Consider the following 27,355-nt stretch of genomic DNA (forward strand, 5'->3'; position numbering starts at 1 on the left):
CACACTAAGTTGATTACCAAACTGGCTTTGAATTCACTATGAAGTCAAATTGGGCCTGGATTTGCAATCTTCCTACCTAAGCCTCCTGAGTAAATGGAACTATAAGTCTGTGTCTCCAGACTATTCTTAAATTAACAATCATTTATATGAATTAGGTCTGGACAATATGAGTAAAGCAAATGGGACCATAAGTCTTTTCCTCAGCTATACTTCTGAACACTATTTATTAAAGCACATACAGTTCTATAGTCAAAATTTCTAGCTTTCATGTTGTTTTCAAAAAGCTATGTCACTTCTCCTACATTTATTCATGCAAAAGCAAAACGAATTTAGAGTTGACAAGAAGGATAGCTTCGGGATTTGCTGCCTTCACAAATGGAAGGTAGCTGTTGCATTTATTCTTGAGATCATTCAATAATAGGTAAAGCTCTAAAAAAAAAAAAAACAGGGTGTGTGCATATTACTTTAAATATTGCCAAAAAAGATTAAATGAACTGACAAATGGAATGAAAAAGAATATTTTCATCAGCATTTGAAGAGCTGAACATAGTTCTTCCATATTGTGGACTAAAGTCAGGGTCTTATTTTAAAACTATCAAAAAGGTGGTCTTTAAAAGTCACTACATGTACCTGGCAGTGTAAACACACCTTTAATGCCAGCATTTAGGATGCATAAAGAGGTGGATCTCTAAGTTTTAGACCAGCCTGGTCTGCAGGGTAGTTTCAGGGCAACCAGAGCTACACAGAGTAACTGTGTCTCAAAAACAGATGGATGGACAGATGGATGGACGGGTGGGTAGATGATAGATAGAGAGATAGACAGACAGACAGACAGACAGACAGACAGACAGACGTCACTGCATGAAGCAAGGCACAGAGGCACACAGCTTTAATCCCGATACTTGGAGGCAGAGGCAGGGGAACTCGATGAGTTCAAGACCATCTTGGTCTACGTGAGTTCCACCCAGGACTACCTAGAAAAAGACAGTCTCTAATTAAGTACATAAACAAACAAATAGTTATATGGACACAAAAAATGTAGTTAGTAATTCCTATTTCTAAAATGGATCATTTTTTTATTTAAATGTGAAGTTTTAAGTTAACTGAAAAAACTTATACAAACTACCCTTGGTGTAGTTACCAATTCTGTGCTTTGAGTTATACTACACACTTAATAAATAATTCTTCTCAATGAAATTTTATCTTTGGATAAATGTTAGATGATTGTAGGACAGGCCTAGGATGTATGAAGCCCTGGATTCTATCCATAGTACCATATAAATACCAAAGAGGAAAAGCCACAGGATCTGATGTTCAAGATTATCTTCCATTATATATTAAGCTATCAAAAACAAAACAAAACCAGAACAAACAAAAAAAAGTGGCTTAAAGATTTGTTTCTTCTACTCACTTCTGTGCTCCCTGAGACAACAGCTTTGTCCACATTCACTAATAATGGTTCTTCCATTTGGCATATTCCCAGTGACCACTCCACACATCGATGATGAGCCCAGCAAGTGCCTAAAATAGAAAAAGGAACAAAATAATAAACACTGAAGGTATTGCTGCAATTTGGGTATGGTAGCACATGGCAGTAATCTCAGTACTAAGGAGGCTGAGGTAAGAGGATCTACTCGAGGCCAGCCAGGGCTTAGAGTTGTGTGAGTTCAGGATAATGAGGGCTACAGAGTAAGAATTATCTCAAAAAATTAAACAAACAAATCAAAATGTGTAAATATGAAGTGTATCTTTATGTAACTCTATCAAAGTAGCCTTTCTCAAACTGGCCCAGACTGTGACTTGGAACTCAAGAGTACTTATTTGAGAACTTTTCAGTGATGAAAATTCGAGCACATAATTGAGATTCACAAAATCAATAGGTTTTGTGCTACAGTTTAACAAGTCTTCCAGATGATACTGATGTATATAGAAATTTTGGAATTATTGAATTAGTAATTATTTTTTCCACAAGCAAAATTCACTAAGTCATTTTATTTAAACACTGTTTTATTTAGTATCTTTATATAAAATAATATGAAGTTGATGATAAGAGTGCATGAAAATTTAACAGCATCTATACTTCTACTCCTCTCAATTGCATGCAAGAACACTCATCTACAGCATTTGGCCTAACCATCAGCCATCAGGTGAACTGCAACAAGAAAGAGATTGACTAAAATTTCCAACAGCACCATATCCTGTGGATCATCATACTACTACAGTAAGTAAACCACTGGAGGCAAAGACTTACACTTCACTTTCACTGGCAAAAGACCTAGCCTAAATGTTCCCTAAGTTTCACATAGTTCTTTGAAGTTTTCTCTTGCAACTGTCAAATACCTATGAAAATCAAATGCATATTCAAGCAAACTTAATTATGACATTTTTTTGTAATATGATCTTATTTATTTGTAGAATTTACTATTGAGTAAGCACCAAAATATAAATGCTTCTAGAAACAAGTGGAAGCTGCAACAGCAGAGAAGCCCCCTACCTGTAGAATCAAATAAAGCTTGGACATCAAGGGCATCTGGAAGGCCAACCAGACTGAGTTCATCCCATAACTTGCCAGCCTGGTCCTCAGAAGATGTCTGGGTGCTTACACTTACACAAGAAACTACATTCTGCTGGGGAGATCGTTCTCTGAAAAGAAAATTAAGTAAAAGCTGTGAAAAATTACTGGAAAAATCATTTCATTTTATAACAGTAAGTACAAAGTATGTCAAATAGCTTTAATTATCAGTTTACAGTGACAAATTTTCAAAAATTGGTCTGTTCTTATTATTCACAATATTAAAGGTGGTATTACACTACTTCATGTAAGCAACGATTAAGAAAATCTCTCCCGGGGCTGGAGAGATGGCTCAGTGGTTAAAAGCACTGGTTGCTCTTCCAGAGGTCCTGAGTTCGATTCCCAACAACCACATGGTGGCTCCCATCTGTAATGAGATCTGGTGCCCTCTTCTTGCGTGCGGGCATACATGTAGGCAGAATGTTGTATACATAATAAATAAATCTTTTTTTAAAAAAAATTCTCCCAATCATAAGAAATGACCGTTACAGTTATAAATTCATTTTTTCCATTCCTTAATATAAGTTTTAAAAGTAACTCATTCTATCCAGGAACCATGTTTTTTAAAAATACAATGAAAGGTCTTACTTATAAAACATGAGAAACTTTTAGCATGCATTATCTTAATACAAAGCTGGCAGATAACTTTATTTGCAAATGAACTATTTTCCAGGGAAAAAGAAAGCCCATTTGAGTGTGAAAGGGGGGGAAAGGACGTGAACACGTGAGCTTAGCTTTCTGATGACCAGCAGCTGGTCTGTAAGTGATGCTGAAGTAATCTCAGGACTGTACCTTACAAACTAAAAGCAAAGTAGACATTAAAGGCATAGAGAGTAAGAAAGAGAGCATAAGAGATAAAAGTAAAGAAGAATGTTGAACTGAGTGTTTTATCACATGAAGACTTGTGGTCTGGCATGGTTTAGCTATAACTTAAAATCATTTGGTAAATAAAGACAATGCTTGTGTTCAACATTAAATATAGAAAATAAGGTAATCTCCATTAAAACTTCCCCCTAATAATCTAGGGCACCTAATCTCCTTAAACTGAAGTTGCAAGCTGCCACATGGGTGCTGGGAATAGAATCTGGGTGCTATTTAAGTCAGCAGTAGGTGTTCTTAACAAGTGAGCTATTTCCCCAGCCCCAAAATTAATTTTTAAAGGTGTGTGTGTGTGTGTGTGTGTGTGTACCAGTGTATGTGTGAGGGTGCCTCGAAAGCTAAAAGAGGGAGCAGTATGCCCTGGAGGTCCTTATTGGTGGCAGTGAGCCATTTAACCTAAATATAGAGAACCAAAGTCTGGTCTTCCACAAGAGCAACAAAAGCTTTTAACTACTGAGACATCTCTCCACGTTCTCAAGGCAATTAATTAATTAATTAATTAATTTTTATTTATTTATTTGGTTTTTCAGGACAAGGTTTCGCTGTAGCTTTAGAGCCTGTCCTCAAATGCACAGAGATCCGCCTCCCAAACGTTGGGATTAAAGGCGTGCGCCACCACCACCCTTCTGAAGTCAAATTAATTTTAACATATTTTTTCCATCAATTACAGAAACTTTCTATTCCCTTGACTATCAAGTCCACATATTAAAATGACCTTAATACACAACTGAAAAAAATTAAAAGTACATTCCACAAGAGTTTTAGATAACTATAATGTGTTTATGTGCCTATGAAAAAGATGTAAAAATGGCTATGCATACTTCTTTTAAAATAGTATCTTCTATGACAGGGGTGGAAAAGAAGGAAAGGCAAAGAGGGAGGTGACATAAATATAATGAGAGGTTATAAGCTAAATAGTCTCCAAAGCATATACACTCCTAAACTGAGAATGACAAGACATGAAGTGCCAAAAATTCTGGTTGGGGTACAATACTGCACTCTTACAAACATAAGCTGGTAGAAAGAAGGGAAGAATTACTTTAGTATGTTCTATCTTCCTCCCGTGTGTAAATCCCTTGAGCACCCTTCTGGTTTATATGACCTTTGTTACATTTTTTCTTCCAGGTTAACTTGTGTCACCACATCAATTTTCCTAACATGTAAAATAAATTTAGAAAGCCACTGTTTGCTGTGTTAGTGGTAAATGAGACAGTGTAAATACAATGTGTAAAATACAAAACTGTTCAACAGCAACAATCTCAACTGTAAATTGAAAAGATCAAAAGTAAATAAGCTAGAGGTCATTTCTCCTTCAACAATTTAAATTCAAAATTTCTTACTTTCTCTTTCCTCTTTGCTTTTGTGGAGCTGAGTTCTGTATTTTCTCACAGGTCTCGCTGCTGTTGTCATCGATGCTCTTGTTACAAAGTTGATCTTTCCAGGGTAAGATAAGTCCAGGTGTTACTCTGAATTGTTTTAAGTCTCCTTGTCCTAAGGAACTTTTCTCCCCACAATAACAAAAAGCACAGAGTTGTTCACTGGCAAGAAATGAAAAGTAGATTTATGCAATGACCTTAATTATATTTTAAGGTAAATTTTAACTATATATTCATAATCTACATTGTGATTATACCATGAAAACAACTGAAATAAATAGCAATTATATATTTGCAATTCTACTTTTCTATAGTATGATTTCTCTCAAGATTAGCTTTTGGTTCACATCTATAATGTGTATGCAGGGTCCCATGGATGTCAGAAAAGGGAACTGAGTCTCCTGGAGCTGGAGTTATAAGCAGTTGTAAAACCTCCCAACATTGTATTAGGAACTGAAGTTGAATCCTCTGAAAGAGCAGCAAGGAATTTTAATCACCAAGCCACCTTTTCTAGACTCTTTCGGGTAGTTTTAATCATTTATTTATTATTGCAGTAATGAGGATCAAACCCAGAGTTTTACACACAAGATAAACAAGTGTTCTAGCACTAAACTACGCCCAAACCCAGCATCACCTTTTACAAAAATTTTTGTGGGTTTAGATGTATGCATACACGTGCATTCTCATGAGAATAGTAGCATGAGCATGACATATGATGCATGTGAGAGCGAGAGGACAATCTAAGGTACTGTTTGTTCTTAGCCTTCAACCTTGTTTGAGATAGGGTCTTAATGTGTATACCAGTTAACTATCAGCCAGCTGCCAGAGATATTCCTATCTCTATCTCCCATAGGAGCACTGGGATTATAGAATGGTGTGCTACAACATCCAGCCTTATGTGGGTTCCTGATTCACACTCAGGTCCTCATGCTTGCATGGCAAGCACTTTATTCACTTGGCCATCTCAAAATAAAACCTAAGTATTAAATCTAAATATTCATCTCAAAAGAAAACCTAAGTATTAAATCTAACAACCACATATTTGGGCTCTATAAAGCCTATGCTAACAACATTTATTTAGTTGTTAAAAACATCTTTTATGCATGTTATATATACTACACCATAATATATATGAAGAAAAATCAGAGAAAAAAATTAGTAAATTTTTGTGTTGTTAATGTATTGGGAGATTAGCTGGATAAACAGAAAGAAATAAAGACTTTAAGACTGAGAGGTTAATTTTTATGAAGATGTTATACCAAACACATGACATTAAACATCTGTGAAGGCCAATAAACTATCTCATCAAGATCATAATGTGAACTAAAAACTTCAGTTTAAAAAATGTAAAATTACTTATATATTAACTACAACAAACAGACCATACTACTGCACAATACTAAACTACTGCAGACAAGCAAGAATGTAGAAACAGGAACATTCTGAATTATCTGCTCAAATTTCCAATGAAAGCACTGTTCTCAAAATTAGTCTATTAAATTTAAAGAGAAACCACTAATACTTAATAAAAGAGACCCTACAGGAGACAAAAAAGACTGCTTCTCCACAACATATTTCTTATAATAAATACGCATGCATGGATGCATGTAACCACCACACGCACACTATTGTGTGTAAGGCAGAGGGTAGCCATGGGTACCTGAACTCACTATGCAGACTCAGCTTCCTGGTCTGAGGATTAAAGGTACATTGCACCATGTTTGGCTACACACATACTTTTTAATAATGAAAGAAAATATTCCAAAAAAAGTTAATATATTACACTGCAAATCCTAATGTATTAGAAATGATCAATAGCATACAGATGGTCTCCTTTAGTCAAAATGCAAATAGTTTATAAAGTACACTGATAGTAAAACACAATAAAAGTTTTGTAAGATGAAGCTAAAATCCTAACCAAAAGGCAGTTACAAACTTAGAGAAATCAAAAGTTAAGTGTTAGTAATTTAAGTTTTCTACAAAAGAGGTTGTTTGAATTTAAGTGAGTACACTGACAGAACATTAAAAGAAGAGTAGGAGCTAGAGAAAGGGTTCCGTGGTTAAGAGCACTGATTGTTCTTTTCAAGGAACTTAAGTTTAGTTGCCAGCACCCACATAGAAGCTCACAACCATCCATGGTACACAAACAGCATACATACATACATGCACACAAAACACTCACATGCATAAAATTTTTAAAAAATGTTTAAAAGAAAAGAGATTAGAGATTAAAAAAACAGAAATTAATGGATAAAGACCTCACCACAACCCCCCCCCCACCCCCCCAAATCAGAGCTCAAATTCCTTAAAAGTATCTCTGGTAGCCGGGTAGTGAAGGTGCATGTCTATGTCTTTAATCTCAGCATTCAGGAGGCAGAGGCAGGTGGATCTCTGTGAGTTTAAGGCCAGCCTGATTTACAGAGAAGATTCTAGGCTATACAAAGCTAAACAGACACGGGGGGGGGGGGGGGGGTAAACAAGTCAATTAATCAATCACTCAATCAATTAATATGTAGCACAAATAATAAAAATCCAACGGATACTGTGGTTCAAGCTGAAGATCGAAAAAGCAAAGCAGCCAAGCCACTAAAGAGATCTTACCCCTGCCAAGGCTCAGACAAACAAAGGGTGATCCTGCAATGCTCTCCAACCTTACTCCCCATTCCACTGAGTTCCTGTCCCTTCCCCTTTATATTCCTCTCTCTGCTTGATCACATCACTCCTGTCTCCACCTCCCAAGAGCTGGGATTAAAGGTATGTGATCCTAAATGCTGGGATCACCTCCATGTGGGCTAAGTTTCTCTTTTAGACAGACTTGATCTCAAGTAGCCCAGGATGGCCTTGAACTCACAGAAATCTGCCTCAGTCTCCCAAATCCTGGAATTAAAGGTGTGTGCCACCACTCTCTGGCCTGTATGGCTGACTAGTATGGCTGCTTTGCCCTCTGATCTTCAAGCAAGCTGTATTTATTAAAACACAAATAAAATATACCACTATATAAATCTCTGGGAGACAAAGTTGACAAAGTACAAGCAAGTTTCCTAGAATGAAGAGAAATAAATAATAAAATAATGAACATTTACTATCACTATTTCTTTTTAACATGATGACAGAAATTCTAAGCTAACCAAACCTGACACAGAAATAAATAAAAAACATTTTAAGAGAAGCAAAATTACTTTTATTTGCTGATGACAAAACTATTATCTATATTCAAAACTCTGAAGGCTCCATTAAAATTGTTAAAACTGAAAAATATTCTGTCAAGTTACAAAACATAAAAAAACATATAAATAGTGTTTCTGTATGCTAAAATAAAGAGCTATTTGAAAAACTAGAAAATACTCCCAATCACAACAGCCAACAAATAAATAGCTGCATGTAAATTTATGCAAGTAATACAAGATTTATACACTTGGAACTACAAACATGTAAGGAAAAAAATCCTAATCATAAGGAACAAGCCTAAGAGGCAAAAACAGTACACTTATCTGTAATCCTAACACTCAGAAAGCTGAAGCTGGAGGACCCCACACCCAACTATCTTGAGAGCTATCTGTTAGCAGAACCCGCCCCACATTCCAACTAACTAGAGAACTGTTTGTGGTTGGAATCACAAAAGGATTGCATAGAGAACTAGGTGTGATCCCCTGACCAAGGACTCGTGACCGTGACCGTTGCCAGCAAGATCCCACACCCCAGCAAGATCCCACGCCCCTGCCCCCAACCCGCTGGGCGGTTACAGAGAGGTCTTTCAAAGGGCAACTAATATGACAGACAACACAAAAATTCAAAAGAACTAAGACAAAAACTGCATAGGGTGCATTCAAAAACAGTGGGAGATGAATCTGAAGACAGACCACCAGGGTTAGACCATGCCTTACAGAAACAGATAGGACCTGAAATGCTAAATACAACTAAAATGTCATATTTAAATATAGTAGCCATTAAACTTAGTGAAGAACAGCTCTAACTTAATTTGACAATAATTTTTAAAACTAAACTACATTATGAAAAGGTAATGAGAAGAAAGCAAGTAAAAAAATAGGGAATAGATTCAACCAAAACAGCAGATCAAATCAAAAGGATAGGAAGTTAAGTGGGCTAACAGATTAAGAACTACAAAGAAGAGACAAATCAGGAACCAACACCTAAGCAACATGGTAAATACTGGCACTATTTGTTGAAATGTGGAAGCCAGAGGGAGAAGCAGATCAAGAACAGAGGAATGGAGAGTAGTTTAGGGCACACTATGGGTGAAATACCTAATATACCCCTATATGGAATTGTACACTAGACAGACAAAAGAGCTTGGATTAGAGTAATACAGTCTCACTGGAAATGTAAATTTGTGGTTCATAAGGGCACAAGTGGTTATTAGGTTGGATGCACTTTCCTGAGAATGAAGAAACAAAAAAAGCAGATACGAGATTCAAACACCATCAAAATACAAAAGTGAACCATATTCATGAGAGTCAAAGAGGACAGAATGAGGAGAAAGGGCTGCTAAAAGCAAAAGAATGATAACATTTTAAGAAGCTGAAAATACTGAAAATTAACTATTACTTTCATAGTGTTATTCAGGACTTCAAAACAGAACCCATACTAGTAAGTTATAATATCCCATGTTTTATTGTGCCAAGTGTGTTGTTTCATACCTTCAAGAGACAGAGAAAGCAAATTTCTGCAAATTTGAAGCTAGCCTTTTGTACATAGTGAATTCCAGGCCACCAAAGCTACATAATAAGACCCTGTCTTTTGCCGGGTGGTGGTGGTGCACGCCTTTAATCCCAGCACTTGGGAGGCAGAGGCAGGCGGATCTCTGTGAGTTCGAGACCAGCCTGGTCTGCAAGAGCTAGTTCCAGGACAGGCTCCAAAAAACCACAGAGAAACCCTGTCTCTAAAAACCAAAACCAAAAACAAACAAACAAAAAAAAAAAAAAAACACAAAGCCCCACTTTTAGCATTACTTCAATTTATTTATTTGTTTGTTTGTTTGTTTTCTGTGCAGGAGGACATGTGTACAAATCTTTAGTAACATTTTTTTCTTTTAATTTGTTGTTACAATTTATTATGTGTGGAGAGGGGTGCTTCTTAAAGAATGAAGAGGTGGTAAGAACAAGTGTGTGTGTGTGTGTGTGTGTGTGTGTGTGTGTGCGAACTTTATTTTCCAGTGTATGACTTTTGTTTATGCTGCATTTGTGAAGCTGTGTTACTGTGCCTGTCTAAAACACCTGATGGTCCTAATAAAGAGATGAACGGCCAATAGCGAGGTAGGAGCAAGAATAGGCGAGGCTGGCAGGCGGTGTATAAATTTTAGAAGGAAAAATGAGGAGCAAGAAGAGAACAAGGAGAGGAGGATATCAGGGGCCAGTCACCCAGCCAGCCATGGAATAAGAAGGAAAGTAAAATATACAGAATATAAAGACCAGAGGCAAAAGGAGGTTGGGATAACATAAGATAAGACAAGTTGGCTAGAAACAAGCCAAGCTAAGGCCGGGCATTCATAACTAAGAATAAGCCTCTCTGTGTGCTTTTTTTGGGAGCTAGGTGGTGGTGATCCCCTCAAAAAAGCCCAAAAAAAAGAGTAAAATCACATAATACATATATTGTATATTGTGAGAGGTAGGTGGATCTCTGTGAGTTCGAGGTCAACCTGGTCTCCAAAGTCAGTTCCAAGACAGAAAAGTCTGATCGATCGATCGATCTATCTATCTATCTATCTATCTATCTATACATACATACATACACACACACACACACACACACACACACACACACACACAGTCTCAAAAAACTTTTAAAAAATTATCTAGAATGGCTAGAGCACCATCTAGTATACTCTCTGGTTTCCAATCACAACAGTCCATAGCAGAGCCAACTTCTATACCAACTACACCACAGGGGTGTCAAACTTAAAACTACTAAAATGATAAACCCCATCCAGATCCTGAGTCCTGTCTCTCCCCATTATCTCTACAGTCAATCTACCACCTTTTCCCGGTCAGCCATCTCAGTTCCCATCATTGTCTAACCTGATTTTGGCTTCTACACCAACAGAGACCAGGGAGTTTGAAGATTCCTCAGTCACAGATCGCTGAACAGCTGAGACTGGCTGTTTGTTGCTATCCACTTCTGCTTCAGCGTCCTCTTCCACAGACTGTTCTTTGATTTCTGCTTCACAGTAAACAAGAAAATATAGAGTCATTTTGTGTTTAGTCACTGAAGAACTTAACTACAAATCATAAACAGAAATGGGAAAAGAATAAAATAAACGACACCACTTCACAAATAGGAAAGTCTATATACACAGTTATTGTAAGTTTGCTACCGAAAAATAATCAGCAACATAATTTAAACCTTGGTTCACTTTGCCTTAAGCCCACAGTACAACTTAAGTTTCACACTAAAAACAACTGTTTGGAATATTTTCAAGATTTTAACACTTGATCTATAAATTAAATGTATTTCAGTGTAGTTCATTTCTTAAGTTTATTCACATTTTATAAATTGAGACTATAATTTGAAACAATAACTGTGCATCATGGCCACTTGCCATTCTAAAAGCTAAATTCTTAAAGAGACTGTTCTGCTGCCCTTTAAAATTCTCCTCAGGGCTGTAACTTCAGAAACCTTACACATACTTTTCAGTAGGCAGTCTAATTACTGTAAGACTTTTAAATGTGTACAGGTGTTTTGCCTGCATAAATGTATGTGTACCATACACATTCAGTACCTTTGGAGGCTGGAAAAGAGAGCTGGATCCCCAAGACTACAGTTATAGATGGTTATTACCCATTATATAGGTGCTAGGAATGAAACTCAGGTTCTACGAGAGCAACAAGTACTCTTAACCACTGAGCTATCTCTCCAGCTCCTATAAGGCTTTTAACACACCTCTATCCCAATACTCTTCTCTTTAAATAAAAATATATCCACTGTCTTTCATTACCAGAATGAAGAGACACTCCTCCTCTGCCAACGTTCCTGACACAATTTACATTCTTCAATAAATCCTTGTTTTCTAATTGGAAATTTGTTTAGACCTTTCTACACAGTCTCTGAACAAACAAACATGTAGACTATATCTCAAGAAACAATTTGACCAGCTCGTGGCTATTTAAATATTATATGAAGGGCATCTCTCTTTTATTCACCTGTCAAACTATGCTTCTCCATATGCTTCATGAAACTGTGCATGAAGATCAAATAGTTGAGTCACATAAGGTGTCATGTGCTGGTAAAGCACAACTCTTGAGAGACTAAGACAAGAGAATGGTGAGTTCTAAGACACCCTATGATTTACAGTGAGTTTCAAAAAAGCCTGGACTATAAACTTAATACAAAAAGAAAGGGAGGGGCTGAAAGATACGGGAGGGAAACATAAATTAATAAAATGTCTAAGAGACAGGGAGAGAAAGAGAAAAAAGGAAGAGAGAAATGAAGGAGGGAGGGAGGCACAGAGGAAGGAAGGAATGGAAGAAAGGAAGAAAGAAAGCCAAAACTGAATAAAATATTTAATAGTCTACTTTCTTTTCAGATGATTTTTTTTCCGCTCCCAAATGCAAATACAACCCTCTGCCTGAAGAACTTAATTATTATCCAGGTTTCAACAATCTCCTCTGGGCTTAATAACCTTTAAGCCTACATATACAGCACTAGCTCCACACCAATATCCCAGACCATACTTTATGGCACACTAGATATGACTGTCTTAGCAGTTTGAACAATAAATTTTACTTGAAACGTCAACTCTCACCTCTCATACCAGTATTTCAATTTTATTTTCCTATTTTTTATGATGATCACCTAAAGTCAACATGAACTTTAGGAAAGCATTTGGGAGAGAAAAAAAATGAGTAATTCTGAAAACTATTAGTTATTAAAAGTACATTTAAGTTCTATCTAATAAAACTGGTGTCATGAAGCAACAAGTTTGGGTTTTCATCATGAAAACAGCACTGTGCCTTTTTAATAATGGGTATGAGAAAAAAATTATCATTGTTTTGATGAGGCTTATTAATCAAGGTATCATGTGTATCCTACAATTTTCATGTAAAATACCCAGCATCAAATCAACAAAGTATATATTTATATCAAATATATAAAAAGACTAAAAATGCAATTACAATTATAAATTTCTATCCGATAAATTAACCCATGATTAGATGATTACATCACAAATGAGAGAAAATACATGCACACACCCCTATTAAGTATATAGCCTCAAAGTATGTAAAGAACTTGAAAAATGTACATGATAATGCACAAAGTTCTGTAAAAAATTAATAAATCAATATGCAAAGTGGGTACTGGATAAACCAGAGGCCTCCACAACCAAGCATGGTAGTTACTTAGCAAGTCGCAAGACTGGAAACAACTGTGCCATTTTTCCATTGTATAAAGCTAAAAAAAAAAAAAATTGTTTCTCTTTCCTATGGACTAAAACAGACCTAACAACTAACTCAAGACAAAGTTGCCAATGAGAGCAACACTCCAAGATATGGCACAGAAAAAAAAAAAAATGGAAGAAATCTGGGTTCATAAGCAACCACAGAGAGTAACGAAGTCTCAACACAACCTTTCATGATCAAAATACTAAATGGAGTCAGGTGAGATATCTTGGGGGCTAAAAGCCTTGGTATACAAGCCTACTAACCTGCATTCAATCCCAGAACCCACATAAAGGTGAAACACAAAAAAAAAAAAAAGACCCCGAAAGTTGTCCTCTGAATACCGTGGCACTGGAGAGGGAGAGTGGGAGAGATAGAAAAGAGGGGCGAGAGAAAGTGGGGGCGATAGAAAGGGGGCAGGGAAAAAGAAAATTTTCATACTGCATAAGATAAAATGAGCTTTATATAACTAATGCTGTGTATTTGAAGTTTCTCTCACAGCAGTCCGATTCACACTCAAGTTAACACAGACATTAATCTCAGGAACAGGAAACTAGCTAGCATAAGAAAAAAATAAAACTAAGTGGCTTGTTTATCTGACCATGAAACACTAACAATGGGATTTTAAAACGAAAGCAGCTGATCCTTTTTATGTTAGATCAATCTCTGCCATGACTAGAACCTGAAGTAGTAACTTAAAAAGCCAACAGTAAGTACAGGGCCTACAGCTTTAGGGAGATACCAAGAAGTCAGATGTTACTTCTTTATGATGCCTGCTCTCTTCAGCTTTCCCTATAAAAGAGAGAAAGAAATCTCATTCTGCTAGCAACTCTCTGTCTGTGTATAATATGTAAAGTGCTAGACAATAACGTCTATAAAATGACTTTTTGGGAACTCATTCAGGCGCCAAAAATCTGGGGGTACACTTAGTTTACTGTTCTTCATAGTAAGTAACAAGGTATAAGGCTGAGAGGAAGGGTGTGCATATAAAGGAAACACTGGAACTGTGCTTCAGAAGCTGTAAACATGATGTGCATGTACCCCAGTGGGTGGACTTACTTAGCTTTTAAGAAATGGAATCAGGATGTCATTATTTTTTACCGCTGAGTACTACTCTAATGCGTACATATTCCATACTTTCTTCATCCATTCTTCCATTGAGGGACATCTAGGTTGTTTCCAGATTACAAATAATGCTGCTATGAACATAGCTGAATAGATCCTTTTGTAGTATGATAGAGCATCTCTTGGGTATATTCCCAAGAGTGGTATTGAGGGATCCTGGGGTAGGCTGATCCCGAATTTCCTGAGAAACCGAAACACTGCTTTCCAAAGTGGTTGCACAAGTTTGCATTCCCACCAGCAATGGATGAGTGTTCCCCTTACTCCACATCCTCTCCAGCAAAGGCTATCATTGGTGTTTCTGATTTTAGCCATTCTGATAGGTGTAAGATGGTATCACAAAGTTGTTTTGATTTGCACTTCCCTGATCGCTAAGGAGGTTGAGCATGACCTTAAGTGTCTTTTGGCCATTTGAACTTCTTCTGTTGAGAATTCTCTGTTCAGTTCAGTGCCCAATTTTTTTTAATTGGGTTAATTAGCATTTTAAGGTCTAGTTTCTAGAGTTCTTTATATATTTTGGAAATCAGACCTTTGTCTGTTGCGGGGTTGGTGAAGATTTTCTCCCAGTCAGTAGGTTGCCTTTTTGTCTTAGTGACAGTGTCCTTTGCTTTACAAAAGCTTCTCAGTTTTAGGAAGTCCCGTTTATTCAATGTTGTCCTTATTGTCTGTGCTACTGGGGTTACAGGTAGAAAGTGGTCTCCTGTGCCCATGTGTTGTAGAGTACTTTCCACTTTCTCTTCTATCAGGTTCAGTGTGTTCAAATTGATATTGAGGTCTTTAATTCATTTGGACTTGAGTTTTGTGCATGGTGATAGATATGGATCTGTTTCCATTCTTTTACAGGTTGACATCCAGTTATGCGAGCATCATTTGTTGAAGATGCTTTCTTTCTTTCATTGTATACTTTTAGCTCCTTTGTCGAAAATCAGGTGTTCATAGGTTTGTGGGTTAAAATCCGGGTCTTCTATTCGATTCCATTGGTCAACATCTCTGTTTTTGTGCCAATACCAAGCTGTTTTCATTACTGTAGCTCTGTAATAAGAGTTTGAAGTCAGGGATGGTAATGCCTCCAGACGTTCCTTTATTGTATAAGATTGTTTTGGCTATCCTGGGTTTGTTGTTTTTCCATATAAAGCTGATTATTGTTCTCTCAAGGTCTGTGAAGAATTTTGTTGGGATTTTGATGGGGATTGCATTGAATCTATAGATTGCTTTTGGTAAAATTGCCATTTTTACTATGTTGATCCTCCCAATCCAAGAGCAAGGGAGATCCTTCCATTTTCTGGTATCCTCTTCAATTTCTTTCTTCAAAGATTTAAAGTTCTTGTCAAATAGATCTTTCACTTCCTTGGTTAGAGTTACCCCAAGATATTTTATGCTATTTGTGGCTATCGTGAAAGATGATGCTTCTCTGATTTCCTTCTCTGCTTCTTTATCCTTTGTGTATAGAAGGACAACTGAGTTTTTGGAGTTGATCTTGTATCCTGCCACGTTACTAAAGGTGTTTATCAGCTGTAGGAGTTCTTTGGTAGAGTTTTTGGGGTCGCTTATGTACACTATCATATCATCTGCAAATAACGAAAAGTTTGACTTCTTCCTTTCTGATTCGAATCCCCTTGATCTCCTTATGCTGTCTTATTGCTATTGCTAAAACTTCAAGCACTATATTGAAGAGGTATGGAGAGAGTGGACAGCCTTGTCTTGTTCCTGATTTTAGTGGGATGGCTTTGAGTTTCTCTCCATTTAATTTAATGTTAGCTGACGGCTTGCTGTATATTGCTTTTATTATATTTAGGAATGAACCTTGTATCCCTAGTCTCTCCAAGACCTTTATCATAAAGGGGTGTTGAATTTTGTCGAATGCTTTTTCAGCATCTAAAGAAATGATCATATGGTTTTTTCCTTCCCACAAGGCAGGGAACCCTGACTGCTCTTTGAACTGGAGAGGGAGGGGGAGGAAAATGGGAGGAGGGGAGGAGGTGGAAATTTTTAAGTAAAAATAAAAAAAGAACTCCCCCCCCCAAAAAAAGACTATGACTAAAATTGTAGTGTTAATGGAATGTTTGGCTCACAGGCATTGATGACAGTTCTTTATTGGGATTGGTCAGCTCAGGACTCTAGAGCCGGGAAGTGAAGTAGAGACCATGGAAGAATGTTTCTTGCTTATTGTCATAGTTAATTCAATATGCTTTCTTTCACAACTTCAAAATTCCACCTAACCACTCCTCCAAGTGGCCATTCAGCTCTTTATTAAACCAATCTGAGCAAAAAAGTAAAAAAAAGAACTACATAGTGAGAACCTGTCTCAAAAATAAAAAAGAGGGGATGAGTGGTAGTACACACCTCTACTTGAAGCACTCAGGAGGCAAAGGCAGATGGATCTCTTTGAGTTCAAGGCTAGCTTGGTCTGCATCAGACATTCCAACACAGCCAGAGATATCCAGTAAAAGCAAAACACACCAACGTAGGGATCAATAGAGTAAGGCACTGGCCACCAACCTCCTGTGTATACCATCATCTCCTAGACACAGTTGTTGCCATAGGTAGTCACCACCTCTGATGGTTAATTTTATTTATCAATTTGATACAGCCATCATCTGGAAACAGACTTAATGAGGAATTATCTACACCAAATTAGCCTGTGGCCATGTAGGTGGGGGGTTGTCTTAATTGTTAATTGACACAGGAAGACTTGTCCATTTTAAGTAGTAACATTCCCCAGAGAGAAGAAAAATAACTGGGGTTCTAGAGAGATGGTTCAGTGGTCAAGAGGGTTTACTGTAGCAAAACATGGCAACTCACAACCACCTGGAACTACAATTCCAGGGATCCAACATTCTCTTCTGACTTCTGTAGGCACCAGGCATGTATGTGGTACATAGACATATATGTAGACAAAACACCCATACACATATAAAAATAAATGAATAAATGTATTATTTATGTACATGTAAATATTCCAAATAATTAATAAAAAATGTTTTTCCAAACGAAGAAGAAAGCTGAAAACAATCATGGACTTATTCTCTCTTTGTTCTTGGCTATGGATCTGAAGTGACCAGCTCCTTGAATTCAGCAAAACAACAGACTGTAAGATAGCAAGTCAAATAAGATCTCTTTGTCAGGGTATTTTATCACATCAACAGGAATGAAACTGGACACCTCCCAACTTTAAACCTGACCTAAACAAACACAGTCAGTTTCACTTGGTCACAAAATGATCTATACCAGAAAGGTGAAGAGAAGGAAGGGGAGAAAGCAGGTAAATGCTTTACCCATCGCCGAGTGGTTAATTCTCTAGCCACTAGGTGGCACATGTGCCATGTGACTAGACTATGGAAGAACCTAATCCCTAGTAAGGAAGTTTAAGTACGAACTTAAGTATCTGCACTTCGTTAAACATCACTGGGTTATATGACCTGCATTTGGGGAATATGAAGAAAAATTATATCTGATCTCTAACTTTATGTAATTATTCATTACTTCTTTTAATCCTTTAACACATTTACAGCTCTTACTTAACCTTGAAGAGTTTAACCCAAAGGAAGTTAAATGAATAGTGGCTTTAAATCTAATCATTCACAATAGACATCTTTAACTCAGATATGGGCTCCCAATATGACCAAGCCAAGTTACTGAACTTTAGTTTGTTCCCAAATTCCGAATTAAAGTAGATAATTCCTCCTAGCATAAAATGATCATTCAGAGAACACTTAATTAAGCACAAAGCTGTAATTAAATATGAGTATACAGATGTTATTCTGGTTACACGCATTCACACAAAACGATCTATGTATTGTCTCGCCCATCTCACCGACGGACTATCTTCCTTATGTACACTAACAGACACTCAACCATTAAATTGCACCCATGGCTCTTGATATACGACCACAAATTATTTTTTAAAATAGTTTAGGATGTAAAGAGAAAATAGAAAAAACATACATTCATTATCCCCTGCCTTTATGCTAGGAAGTTAATATTGCATTTGGACCAACAATTTATAACAAAATTCTGGGCAACTAGTACATACAATGCACTGTATTTAAGTAGAGTTAATACAAAAATGGACTCAGGATACCTAATCTTCATTGATTTCCCTCAGAAACAGAAAACGGTAGCAAGAACAGGAACTGACACAATAGAAATATGCACACTTGAGCTGGGAATGTAGCTTGGTTAGTTAGTACAGCATTTGCTTAGCATACATAAAGCTTTGTATTTAGTCTTTACCACCATACTAAACTAGCCAAGCCTATAATCCCAACACTTGGGAGGAAACATGAGTTTAAACCTATCCTGAACTACATGAGACCCTATCTTTAAAAAAGAAGGGGAGGGGGAACATGACTGGAGAGATTGCTCAGAGGTTCAAAGTGTATACCACTCTTGCAGAAGACCTGAATTCTGTTCTAAAGAACCTCATTAGAATCACCTGTAAAATCTGGGGATCCAATGCCTCTGACATCTGCTGGCAAATGCACTCATATCCACATACTCAAACACATATGGCATAAAAACATAATTAAAAATAAAATAAACTGGCTCAGAAGTCACTGGGTGCTCTTGCAGAGGTCCTAAGTTCAATTCCCAGCAACCACGTGGCAGCTCTCAACCATCAATAATGAGATCTAATGCCTTTTTCTAGTATGTAGGCATACATGCAGACAGAACACTATATACCTAATAAATAAATAAATCTTTAAAAATAAATAAGTGGGAGGGAGGGAGGGAGGGGGGAGGGAGGGGGGGAGGGAGGGAGGGAGGGAAGGAGGGAGGGAGGGAAGGAGGGAGGGAGGGGTGGAGGGAGCATGACAGGCACAGTGGAGTATGCCTTTAATGTCAGTACTCTGGAGGCAGAGGCAGGTGCGCACATAGTATGATGGGGAGAAAGTACTAGTGCAGCTAATAATTAGAATCCCAGCTAAAACTGTAAGGATAAACAAAAAATTCACTAACAGTTCTCTGAAATTCTTCCCCCTTTTTAAAAAACAGCCGCATATGATATGGCTCAGTTAGCAAGAGTTCAGATGCCCGGCACCGACAGAAAAAGCCAGGTACAGAAGCACACCATCTGTACACTCAGTTACATGTGGATCCCTAGAAATACTATCAACACAGCCAAACGATTGCCTTCAGCTTTGCTGAAAATAAATAAATAAATACGTTTTTGAGAAATTCCTTTAAAAGTAAGGTGGTGGGCAATTGAAGAAGACATTTGGTGTTGACCTTAGGTCTCCAAAAGCACTGTTGTGTGCTCACACATGTGCATGCACACACACAAACACCGTTATAAATACATGCCTCCCAAATACACATGGAAGAACCAAGTCACAAAATCAAGCTACACAGGCTGGGTTGAGTTTGTGCACTTCTTCACTGCAGGCATACTCTAACCATAGCACATGAATTTTGTTAACATTATTGGGACATCTTACTAAGGAATCAGTGTTATAAATATGAGGATTAAAATAAAATAAAAAAATAAGAGAACCCGAATTCTTGCATAGGACTGAGTTTAGCAGCACCAACATTGGGTGGCCCACAACCAACAACCTAACTACATCTCCAAGGAGGGATCTGATGCCTCTGTTGTGACAAGTACATACCCACACAGAGACACAAACATATGATTAAAAATAAAATCAAAATAGAATCACTTTGTTTTGGTTTGGTTTTTGAGACAAGGTTTCCTCTGTGTAAAGCCCTAGCTTTCCTGGAATTTACTCTATTTCTATTGACCAGGCTGGCCTCAAACTCACAGAGCTTTGCCTGCCTCTGCCTCTTGAGTGCTAGGATTAAATGAACGTACCACCACTACCTAGCAAGAATATTCATTTTGATCATGAATGGTGTAAATGTACAAATTAGAAGAGAGGTTGTCTACCAGGTGGTGGTGGCTTATACCTTTAATCCCAGCACATGGGAAGCAGAGGCAGGGAGGAAGCAGAGATAGGCGGATGTCAGTGAATTCGAGGCCAGTCTGGTCTACATAGTGAGTTCCAGAAGAGCCAAGACTGTTATACCCAGAAACCATGTCTCAAAAAAGAAGAAAAAGAAGACAGGTTATCTAATAGATTAAAAACCATGGGGGCTAGAGAGATGACTCATAGGTGTTGAGTTCAATTCCCAGCTACCACATGGTGGCTCACAACCACACAACCAACTATAATTAGATCTGGTGCCCTCTTCTGGCATGCAGGCATGCAGGTAGGAACAACATACATAAAAAAAAAAAATCTTTTAAAAAAGTAAAAACATGGAGGCTGGAGAGATGGCTCAGTGGTTAAGAGCACTGACTACTCTTCCAGAGGTCCTGAGTTCAGGTCTCAGCATCTATATGGTGGCTCACAACCATGCAGATAAAGCACTAATATACATAAAATAATAAATCTTAATGAAAAATTTTAAAAAATAAAATAAAAAATAATAAAAATATGAGCCACTTATATAATGCTAAGAATAAACATACTTTGAACATAAAAACACATGTAAAATAAACAAAGAATGATATTTTATGCTGACATTATTGTGGTAATTTGAATGTATTTGTTCCCCATAAACTCATTGGAAGTGGCACTACTAGAATGTGTGTCCTTGCTGAAGAAAATGTGGTCTTCTTGGAGGAGGCTGGATGACTCAGACCGTTAATCCAGACCTTGAGGTTGGAGGGCATACCTTTAATCTGGACCACACCTTCTGTTGGCAGTGTGTCAATGTGTGGACAGACTTTGAGTACTTTTTCTCAAGCTTTACTTAGTGTGACACTCAGTTGACTTCCTGTTGCCTTCAAGATGTAGGACACTCACTATTTCTTCAACACCAGCATGCCTGTTTGCATGTTGCCATGCCTCCCACAGTGATGGACTGAACCTCTAAACTACAACCACAAATGTTTCGTTTATAAGAGTTGCCATGGTCATAGAGTCTCTCCACAGCACAATTACACTGTTAATAAGTATGCAAAATGATACAGAAACGTGACAGTGTGCAGGCATTTACAAAACTAATTCTGATCATATAATCCAACAATTATGCTGCTTAACATTTACCCAAATGAGTTTAAGATATGACTACACCAAAAAAAAAAAACCTAAACGATTGTAGCTATATATGCTGAACCTTTGAAATAATCAATTAAGGGGCTGGAGAGATGGCTCAGAGGTTAAGAGCATTGCCTGCTCTTCCAAAGGTCCTGAGTTCAATTCCCAGCAACCACATCGAGGCTCACAACCATTTGTAATGAGATCTGGTGCCCTCTTCTGGCCTTCAGGCATACATGCAGAAAGAATATTGTATACATAATAAATAAATAAATTATTTTTTTAAGAAAAGAAATAATCAATTAAGTCCTCCAGTGGGTGAATAATAAACTATAGTAGGACCAGGCAGTAGAAAATTTATTGACAGAATGAGCCACCAAGTTGTGCATTGTAGATAACAACTATAATGACAAACCAAAGAAGGCTAAGGCAGAAGGACTGCCTTGAGTTTGAGACTAGAGTAGTTCCAGGCCAGCCTGGGCTATGGAATAAGACCTTCTCACAGAAAATAGACACACACACATACACACAAAGCACGCACACGCGCATGCCATTTCAGGGCCAGAAAGATGGTTTGTGAATAAAGGCACTTGCCACCAATGGTTAGCCCTGGGAACCACATTGTGGAAGGAGAGAAGCTGACACAAAAAAATAAAAAAGCAGAGAGGTGGTGGCACATGCCCTTAATCCCAGCACTTAGGAGGCGAAGCAGGTGGATCTCTGGTCTACAGAGCAAGTTCCAGGACAGCCAGAGCTACACAGAGAGAGACCTTATCTCATAAACACCAATAAATAAATAAACAAATAAAGGATCTGACAGTGGTCCAAAGGACAACCAGGGTTGCTACACAGAGAAACTTTTGTCTTGAAAAACCAGGGAAAAAAAGTAAAAAGTAAGAAGTAAACAAATGGAGCTAAAGCACAAAACAGCAGGAGCAACAATAATAGATATAAACCAATATTCACAAACATAATATATACACAGAATAATCTTCTAAAAGCCACAAATATTAATGAAAGACTAAAACGGGGAGGGGGGCTGGAGAGATGGCTCAGTGGTTAAGAGCATTGCCTGCTCTTCCAAAGGTCCTGAGTTCAATTCCCAGCAACCACATGGTGGCTCACAACCATCTGTAATGAGGTCTGGTGCCCTCTTCTGGCCAGCAGTCATACACACAGTCAGAATATTGTATACATAATAAATATTTTTTAAAAAAGACGAAAACAGTGACAAAGTATTTTTACAAAGTGGAAAAACTAAGAATTACAGTAATATGCTTTTTCAATAATGACCATGAATATAAAAACAAATTCCTTTGATAAAAAGGTATGGACTACCTAAGTAAACCCTTCTCCACTCCCCCAAAAAGTGAAAACCAAATACACAAAGATATACTTCATAAATTAAGAACCAGGTATACTGAAACTGAAGGGACCAAATAAGACATACCAAATAATTAGAAAACAAGAGAAGGCAGTAATAATAATACTTAGATAAAATACGCTATTGTCAAAAGGAAAAGAAAAAAGTCACTACATAATGAAAAGTGAATCAATTCAACAAAGGAAACAATTGTTAAAATATATACAACTCTGAAACAATCATATAAAGCAATAATTAAGAGGTAAAAGACGAGACCATTCCAAGCATAGGACTAAACAGAATACGCAACAATAACAATAACTACAAAAATTAATAAAGAAATATTAAAGGAGGCTGGAGGGGCTGAAGAGATGACTTGGCAGTTAACAGCACTACTTTTCTAGAGGATCCAGGTTCAATTCCCAGAAAGTATATGAGAGCTCACAACTGTCAATCATGCCAGCTCTAGAGGATCCAAAGCCCTCTTTCTGGCATTCCTAGACACCAGACACACACATACATGCAAGTAAAACACCCCTACACATAAAATAAAAATAAATTTCAAAAAAATAAAAGCATGTAAACTTTTTTTTTCAATGAAAAATCAAACTATCAGAGTTATATTTTCCCCCCTCAATCAGTAACATTTTTTTCCCATTGGAATGGAGTGACTAAAACAACACCAAGACTTCTGGAGGCCCCTGCAAAGCAAGGCATCTGGTTGGACAGCAGGTGAGCACCAGGCTTCAATTCTGCATACATGAGCCTTACAAAAATGGACTAGAGGCTGAGCCAAAGCAATGCAGGATGGCCTTAGAGCATAAAGGAAAGGTGGCACCTGGAGAGATGCCTCAGTTTCCAGCACCCACAACAGGTGGCTCACAGCCACCAGTAAGATATCTCAAGCTCCAGGAGATCTAGCCCACTCTCAAAAGACTCTGCAGGCATCCTTACACTTGTGGCACATGTGCACATATACACAGACAGACACCAACACACACACAATCACCACTTTTTAAAAAAGAAACATCAAAGTCAAACTACATTATGAACAAAATGAGCCTAAAAGACATCTACACATTATATCGTCCAATACCTCTAAAATACACATTCATCTCAGCAGTGCACAGAACAGTCTCTAAGGCAGACCATACCTGAAAACAAGCCTCAGAAGACAGAAAAAAAACAATTAAAGGTATATCATGCATCATCTTTGACTACAGTGGAGTAAAGCTTGAACAAGAAAGAAACCAGAAATTGTAAAAATTATCTGCAAATTTATAACATGCTCTTGAAGAAATCGAGAGGAATTTAAATTTTCATTGAAAAGTTAAAAACAATAAGGAAAAATCAAGTGGGTTCAGCAAAAGAGCTAGAAGTCCGTGGCAGTCAGTGCCTCACCATCCACAATCAAAGAAAGAAAAGAAAATAACGTCGCAATTCCTAGTAGTAGAAGAGAGCAAACCAAATCAACCCCAAGGTAGAAGGAAAGAAACCAAGCCATCAGAGCATAAAATAATACATCAAAGGGAGGGAGGGAGGGAGGGAGGGAGGGAGGGAGGGAGGGTAGGAATGTTGTCACTGCTGACAGGCATAATATACAGCTGGGGCAAGGGTTCAGTATAAGGCTAGATTGGTATACATAGCTAGAATCTAAAATCTATCCCAAAAAAAAGATATGTGAAAGGAATAGATGACAAAAGAAAAGAGATACATTATATAACTGACACCAGAAACAAAAAGGATCACTAGGGACTATGAACAATTTCATGAAAAACTGAACATACAGTCTACTAAAATTGAACCTAACAACGTCTCAGCAGACCAATAGTAAGAGATAAATGTTTATCATAAAGACTTTTCTATCAAGAAAAGGCCTAGAAACAAACTTTTAAAATAAAACTAATATAAATTCTTTTTAAAATTATTTATAAATCCTAAAGAGGAAGAATTCGTCTAATTTCTTTCTGTCAGATCTCAATTACCCTGATTTAAAAAAAAAAAAAAAGACATACAGAGAAGCATTAACATACAAAGCACAACAAGTCAATATCCCCCCCAAAAAAACATCAATATAAAGCTCAAAGCTGGACAAGGTAGCACACGCCTTTAACCCACCTAGAGAATACTGCAATTCTTCCCCATCCCCACCCAATCCCTATACAGCAGGATTTCTCTGTAAAGCTCTGGCTCTCCTAATACTCGTTCTGGCCAGACTGGCCTCAAGCGCACAGAGATCCGCCTGCCTCTGCCTCCCGAGTGCTGGTATTAAAGGTGTGTGTCATGACTGCTGGGCTGATATTGCGATTCTTAGAATTTATGTACCAAACACTACAGCTTAAATCACATATTGAGCCTCACAGAGTGATAACGGGCGACTTCAATACCCCACTCTCACCAAGAGACAGATCACAAAAACTAAACAAAGAAATGCTGAAGCTAATAAACATTAGAAACGGAATAGACCTAACAAGTATTTGCAGAACTTTTCATCCAAACACAAAAGAATATATACCTTCTCAATACCTCATAGAACTTTCTCCAAAACTGACCACATACTTGAACACAAAGCAAGAGCAAGTCTCAACAGATTTTTTTTGGAGGGGGTCCTTTTCGAGACAGGGTTTCTCTGTATCTTTGGAGACTGTCCTGGAACTAGCTCTTGTAGACCAGCTGGCCTCGAACTCACAGAGATCTGCCTGCCTCTGCCTCCTGAGTGCTGGGATTAAAGGTGTGGACTACCGCCGGCTGGCTTCTCAACAGATTTTTAAAAATTAAGTAACAAACAAACCAACCTGAAATCACACGCAGCACCCTGTCTGACTACCACATATTAAAGCTGGGTGGGTATCAATGAGAGAAAGCTTACAAACTCATGGAAACTGAACAACTCATAAATGAAAAATGGGACAGGACAGATTAAAAAGTAAAAGCTTTCTAGAATTAAATGAAAACAAAATACAACATGCCCCAATTTATGGAACACAATTATGTGCCTACATTAAATAAGAGGATAGACAGACATCTCATATTAGTAAATAACAATACTTGAAAGATCGAGAACAAAGAAGAAATAACACCAAAAAGGAGTAGATGGTAAGAAATAATCAAACTCAAGACTGAATCAATAAACTAAAAACAAACAAACAAAAACCAATATAAGGAATCAATAAAACAGAGTTGGTTCTTTGAAAAAAAAAACAGTACGATTAACAAACCCTTAGCCAAGCTAACTAAAAGGTGGAGAGAGAAGATCTATATTAACATTAGAGGTGAAAGAGTGGACATAACAAGGGATACCAATGAAATACAGAGAATCACAAGAACATATTTTAAAAACCTGTACTCCAAATTGGAAAACCTAAAAGAAATAGATAGTTTTTCTCAATATATATCACCTACCAAATCAGAATGAAAATCAGGTAAGCAGTTTAAACAGACCTATAAAATTCCTAGTGAAACATAAGCAGTAATTAAGTCTACTAACCAAAAAAAAGCCCGGGGCCAGATGACTTTTGGCACAGACTTCTTTCAGTATTTCAATCCCAAAACTCCTCAAATTATTCCACATAAACGAAACAAAAAGAACACGGCCCAATTCGTTTTACAAGGACAGTTACTGATAACCTAAACCACATAAAAATTCAACAAAGAAAGACAATTTTAAATCAATTTCCTTTATAAACATAGATAAAAAGTCTCAATGAAATACTTGCAAACTGAATCCAAGAACACACCAAAAAGATCATATACCATGATGAAATAGGTTTCATCCCAGAGATGCAGGAACATATGCAAATCAATATATGCAATCCACCAATAAAGAGACAAAAAGACAAAAATCTCATTAGATGCAGAAAGGGCCTTTGACAAAATCCAACAGCCCTTCATGACAAAAACACTGAAGAGATTAGGGATACGAGGGAAATACCTCAACAGGCAATTTACAACAAGTCCACAGTCAATATCAACCTAAATGGAAATTCAAAGCATATTTACAAGACAAGGTTATCCACTCTCTCCATACCTACTGAATACAGTACTTGAAGTCTTAGCTAGAGTAGTAAGAAAACTGAGGGAGATCAAAAGGATACAAATATGAAGAGAAGTCAAAATATTTATTTGCAGATGAAGAGTGTGAGTGGGTGGTGTGTGTGTGTGTGTGTGTGTGTGTGTGTGTGTGTGCGCGCGCGCACGCGCGCCCCCCATCCCTAAAAGTTCAACCAGGGTTACTCCCTACACCTGATAAACACTTTCAGCCAAGTAACTGGATATAAAACTAACACACACAAAAAAAATCAGTTGCCTTCCTATATTCAAATGACAATCATACCGAAATAATAAAAACCAGGGAAACATCACCCTTCACAACAGCCACAAATAATATGAAATATCTTGGGGTAACTCTAATCAAGCAAATAAAAGACATCTATGATAAAAAAAAAAAACTTTAAGATACTGAAGAAAGAAATTGAAGACAACATCAGAAGATGGAAAGAGCTGTCAAGGCTCATGGATAGGTAAGATTAATGTAGAAAAAATGGCCATCCTACCAAAAGTAGTCTACAGATTCACTGAAATCCCCATCAAAATCCAACACAATTCAT

At 37.4% G+C, this 27,355-nt stretch overlaps 1 protein-coding gene across 1 annotated transcript in view; it reads right to left on the bottom strand.

Moving 5' to 3' along the window:
- Kmt2c (lysine methyltransferase 2C) overlaps nucleotides 1-27,355 on the bottom strand; it is a 224,335-nt gene that overhangs the window by 138,572 nt on the left and 58,408 nt on the right. Inside the window, exons 4-7 of the mRNA XM_041640535.1 lie at nucleotides 10,863-11,004; nucleotides 4,792-4,989; nucleotides 2,495-2,643; nucleotides 1,412-1,521 (exon numbers count right to left, since the gene is read on the bottom strand). Coding sequence (XP_041496469.1) covers nucleotides 1,412-1,521; nucleotides 2,495-2,643; nucleotides 4,792-4,989; nucleotides 10,863-11,004 — 599 coding nt within the window. The remainder of the gene's footprint in view (nucleotides 1-1,411; nucleotides 1,522-2,494; nucleotides 2,644-4,791; nucleotides 4,990-10,862; nucleotides 11,005-27,355) is intronic.

This window comes from Microtus oregoni, unplaced genomic scaffold (assembly GCF_018167655.1).
Source record: "Microtus oregoni isolate MIOR12 unplaced genomic scaffold, Mior012 000064F_ref0000363, whole genome shotgun sequence".
Taxonomy (NCBI): Eukaryota; Metazoa; Chordata; class Mammalia; order Rodentia; family Cricetidae; genus Microtus; species Microtus oregoni.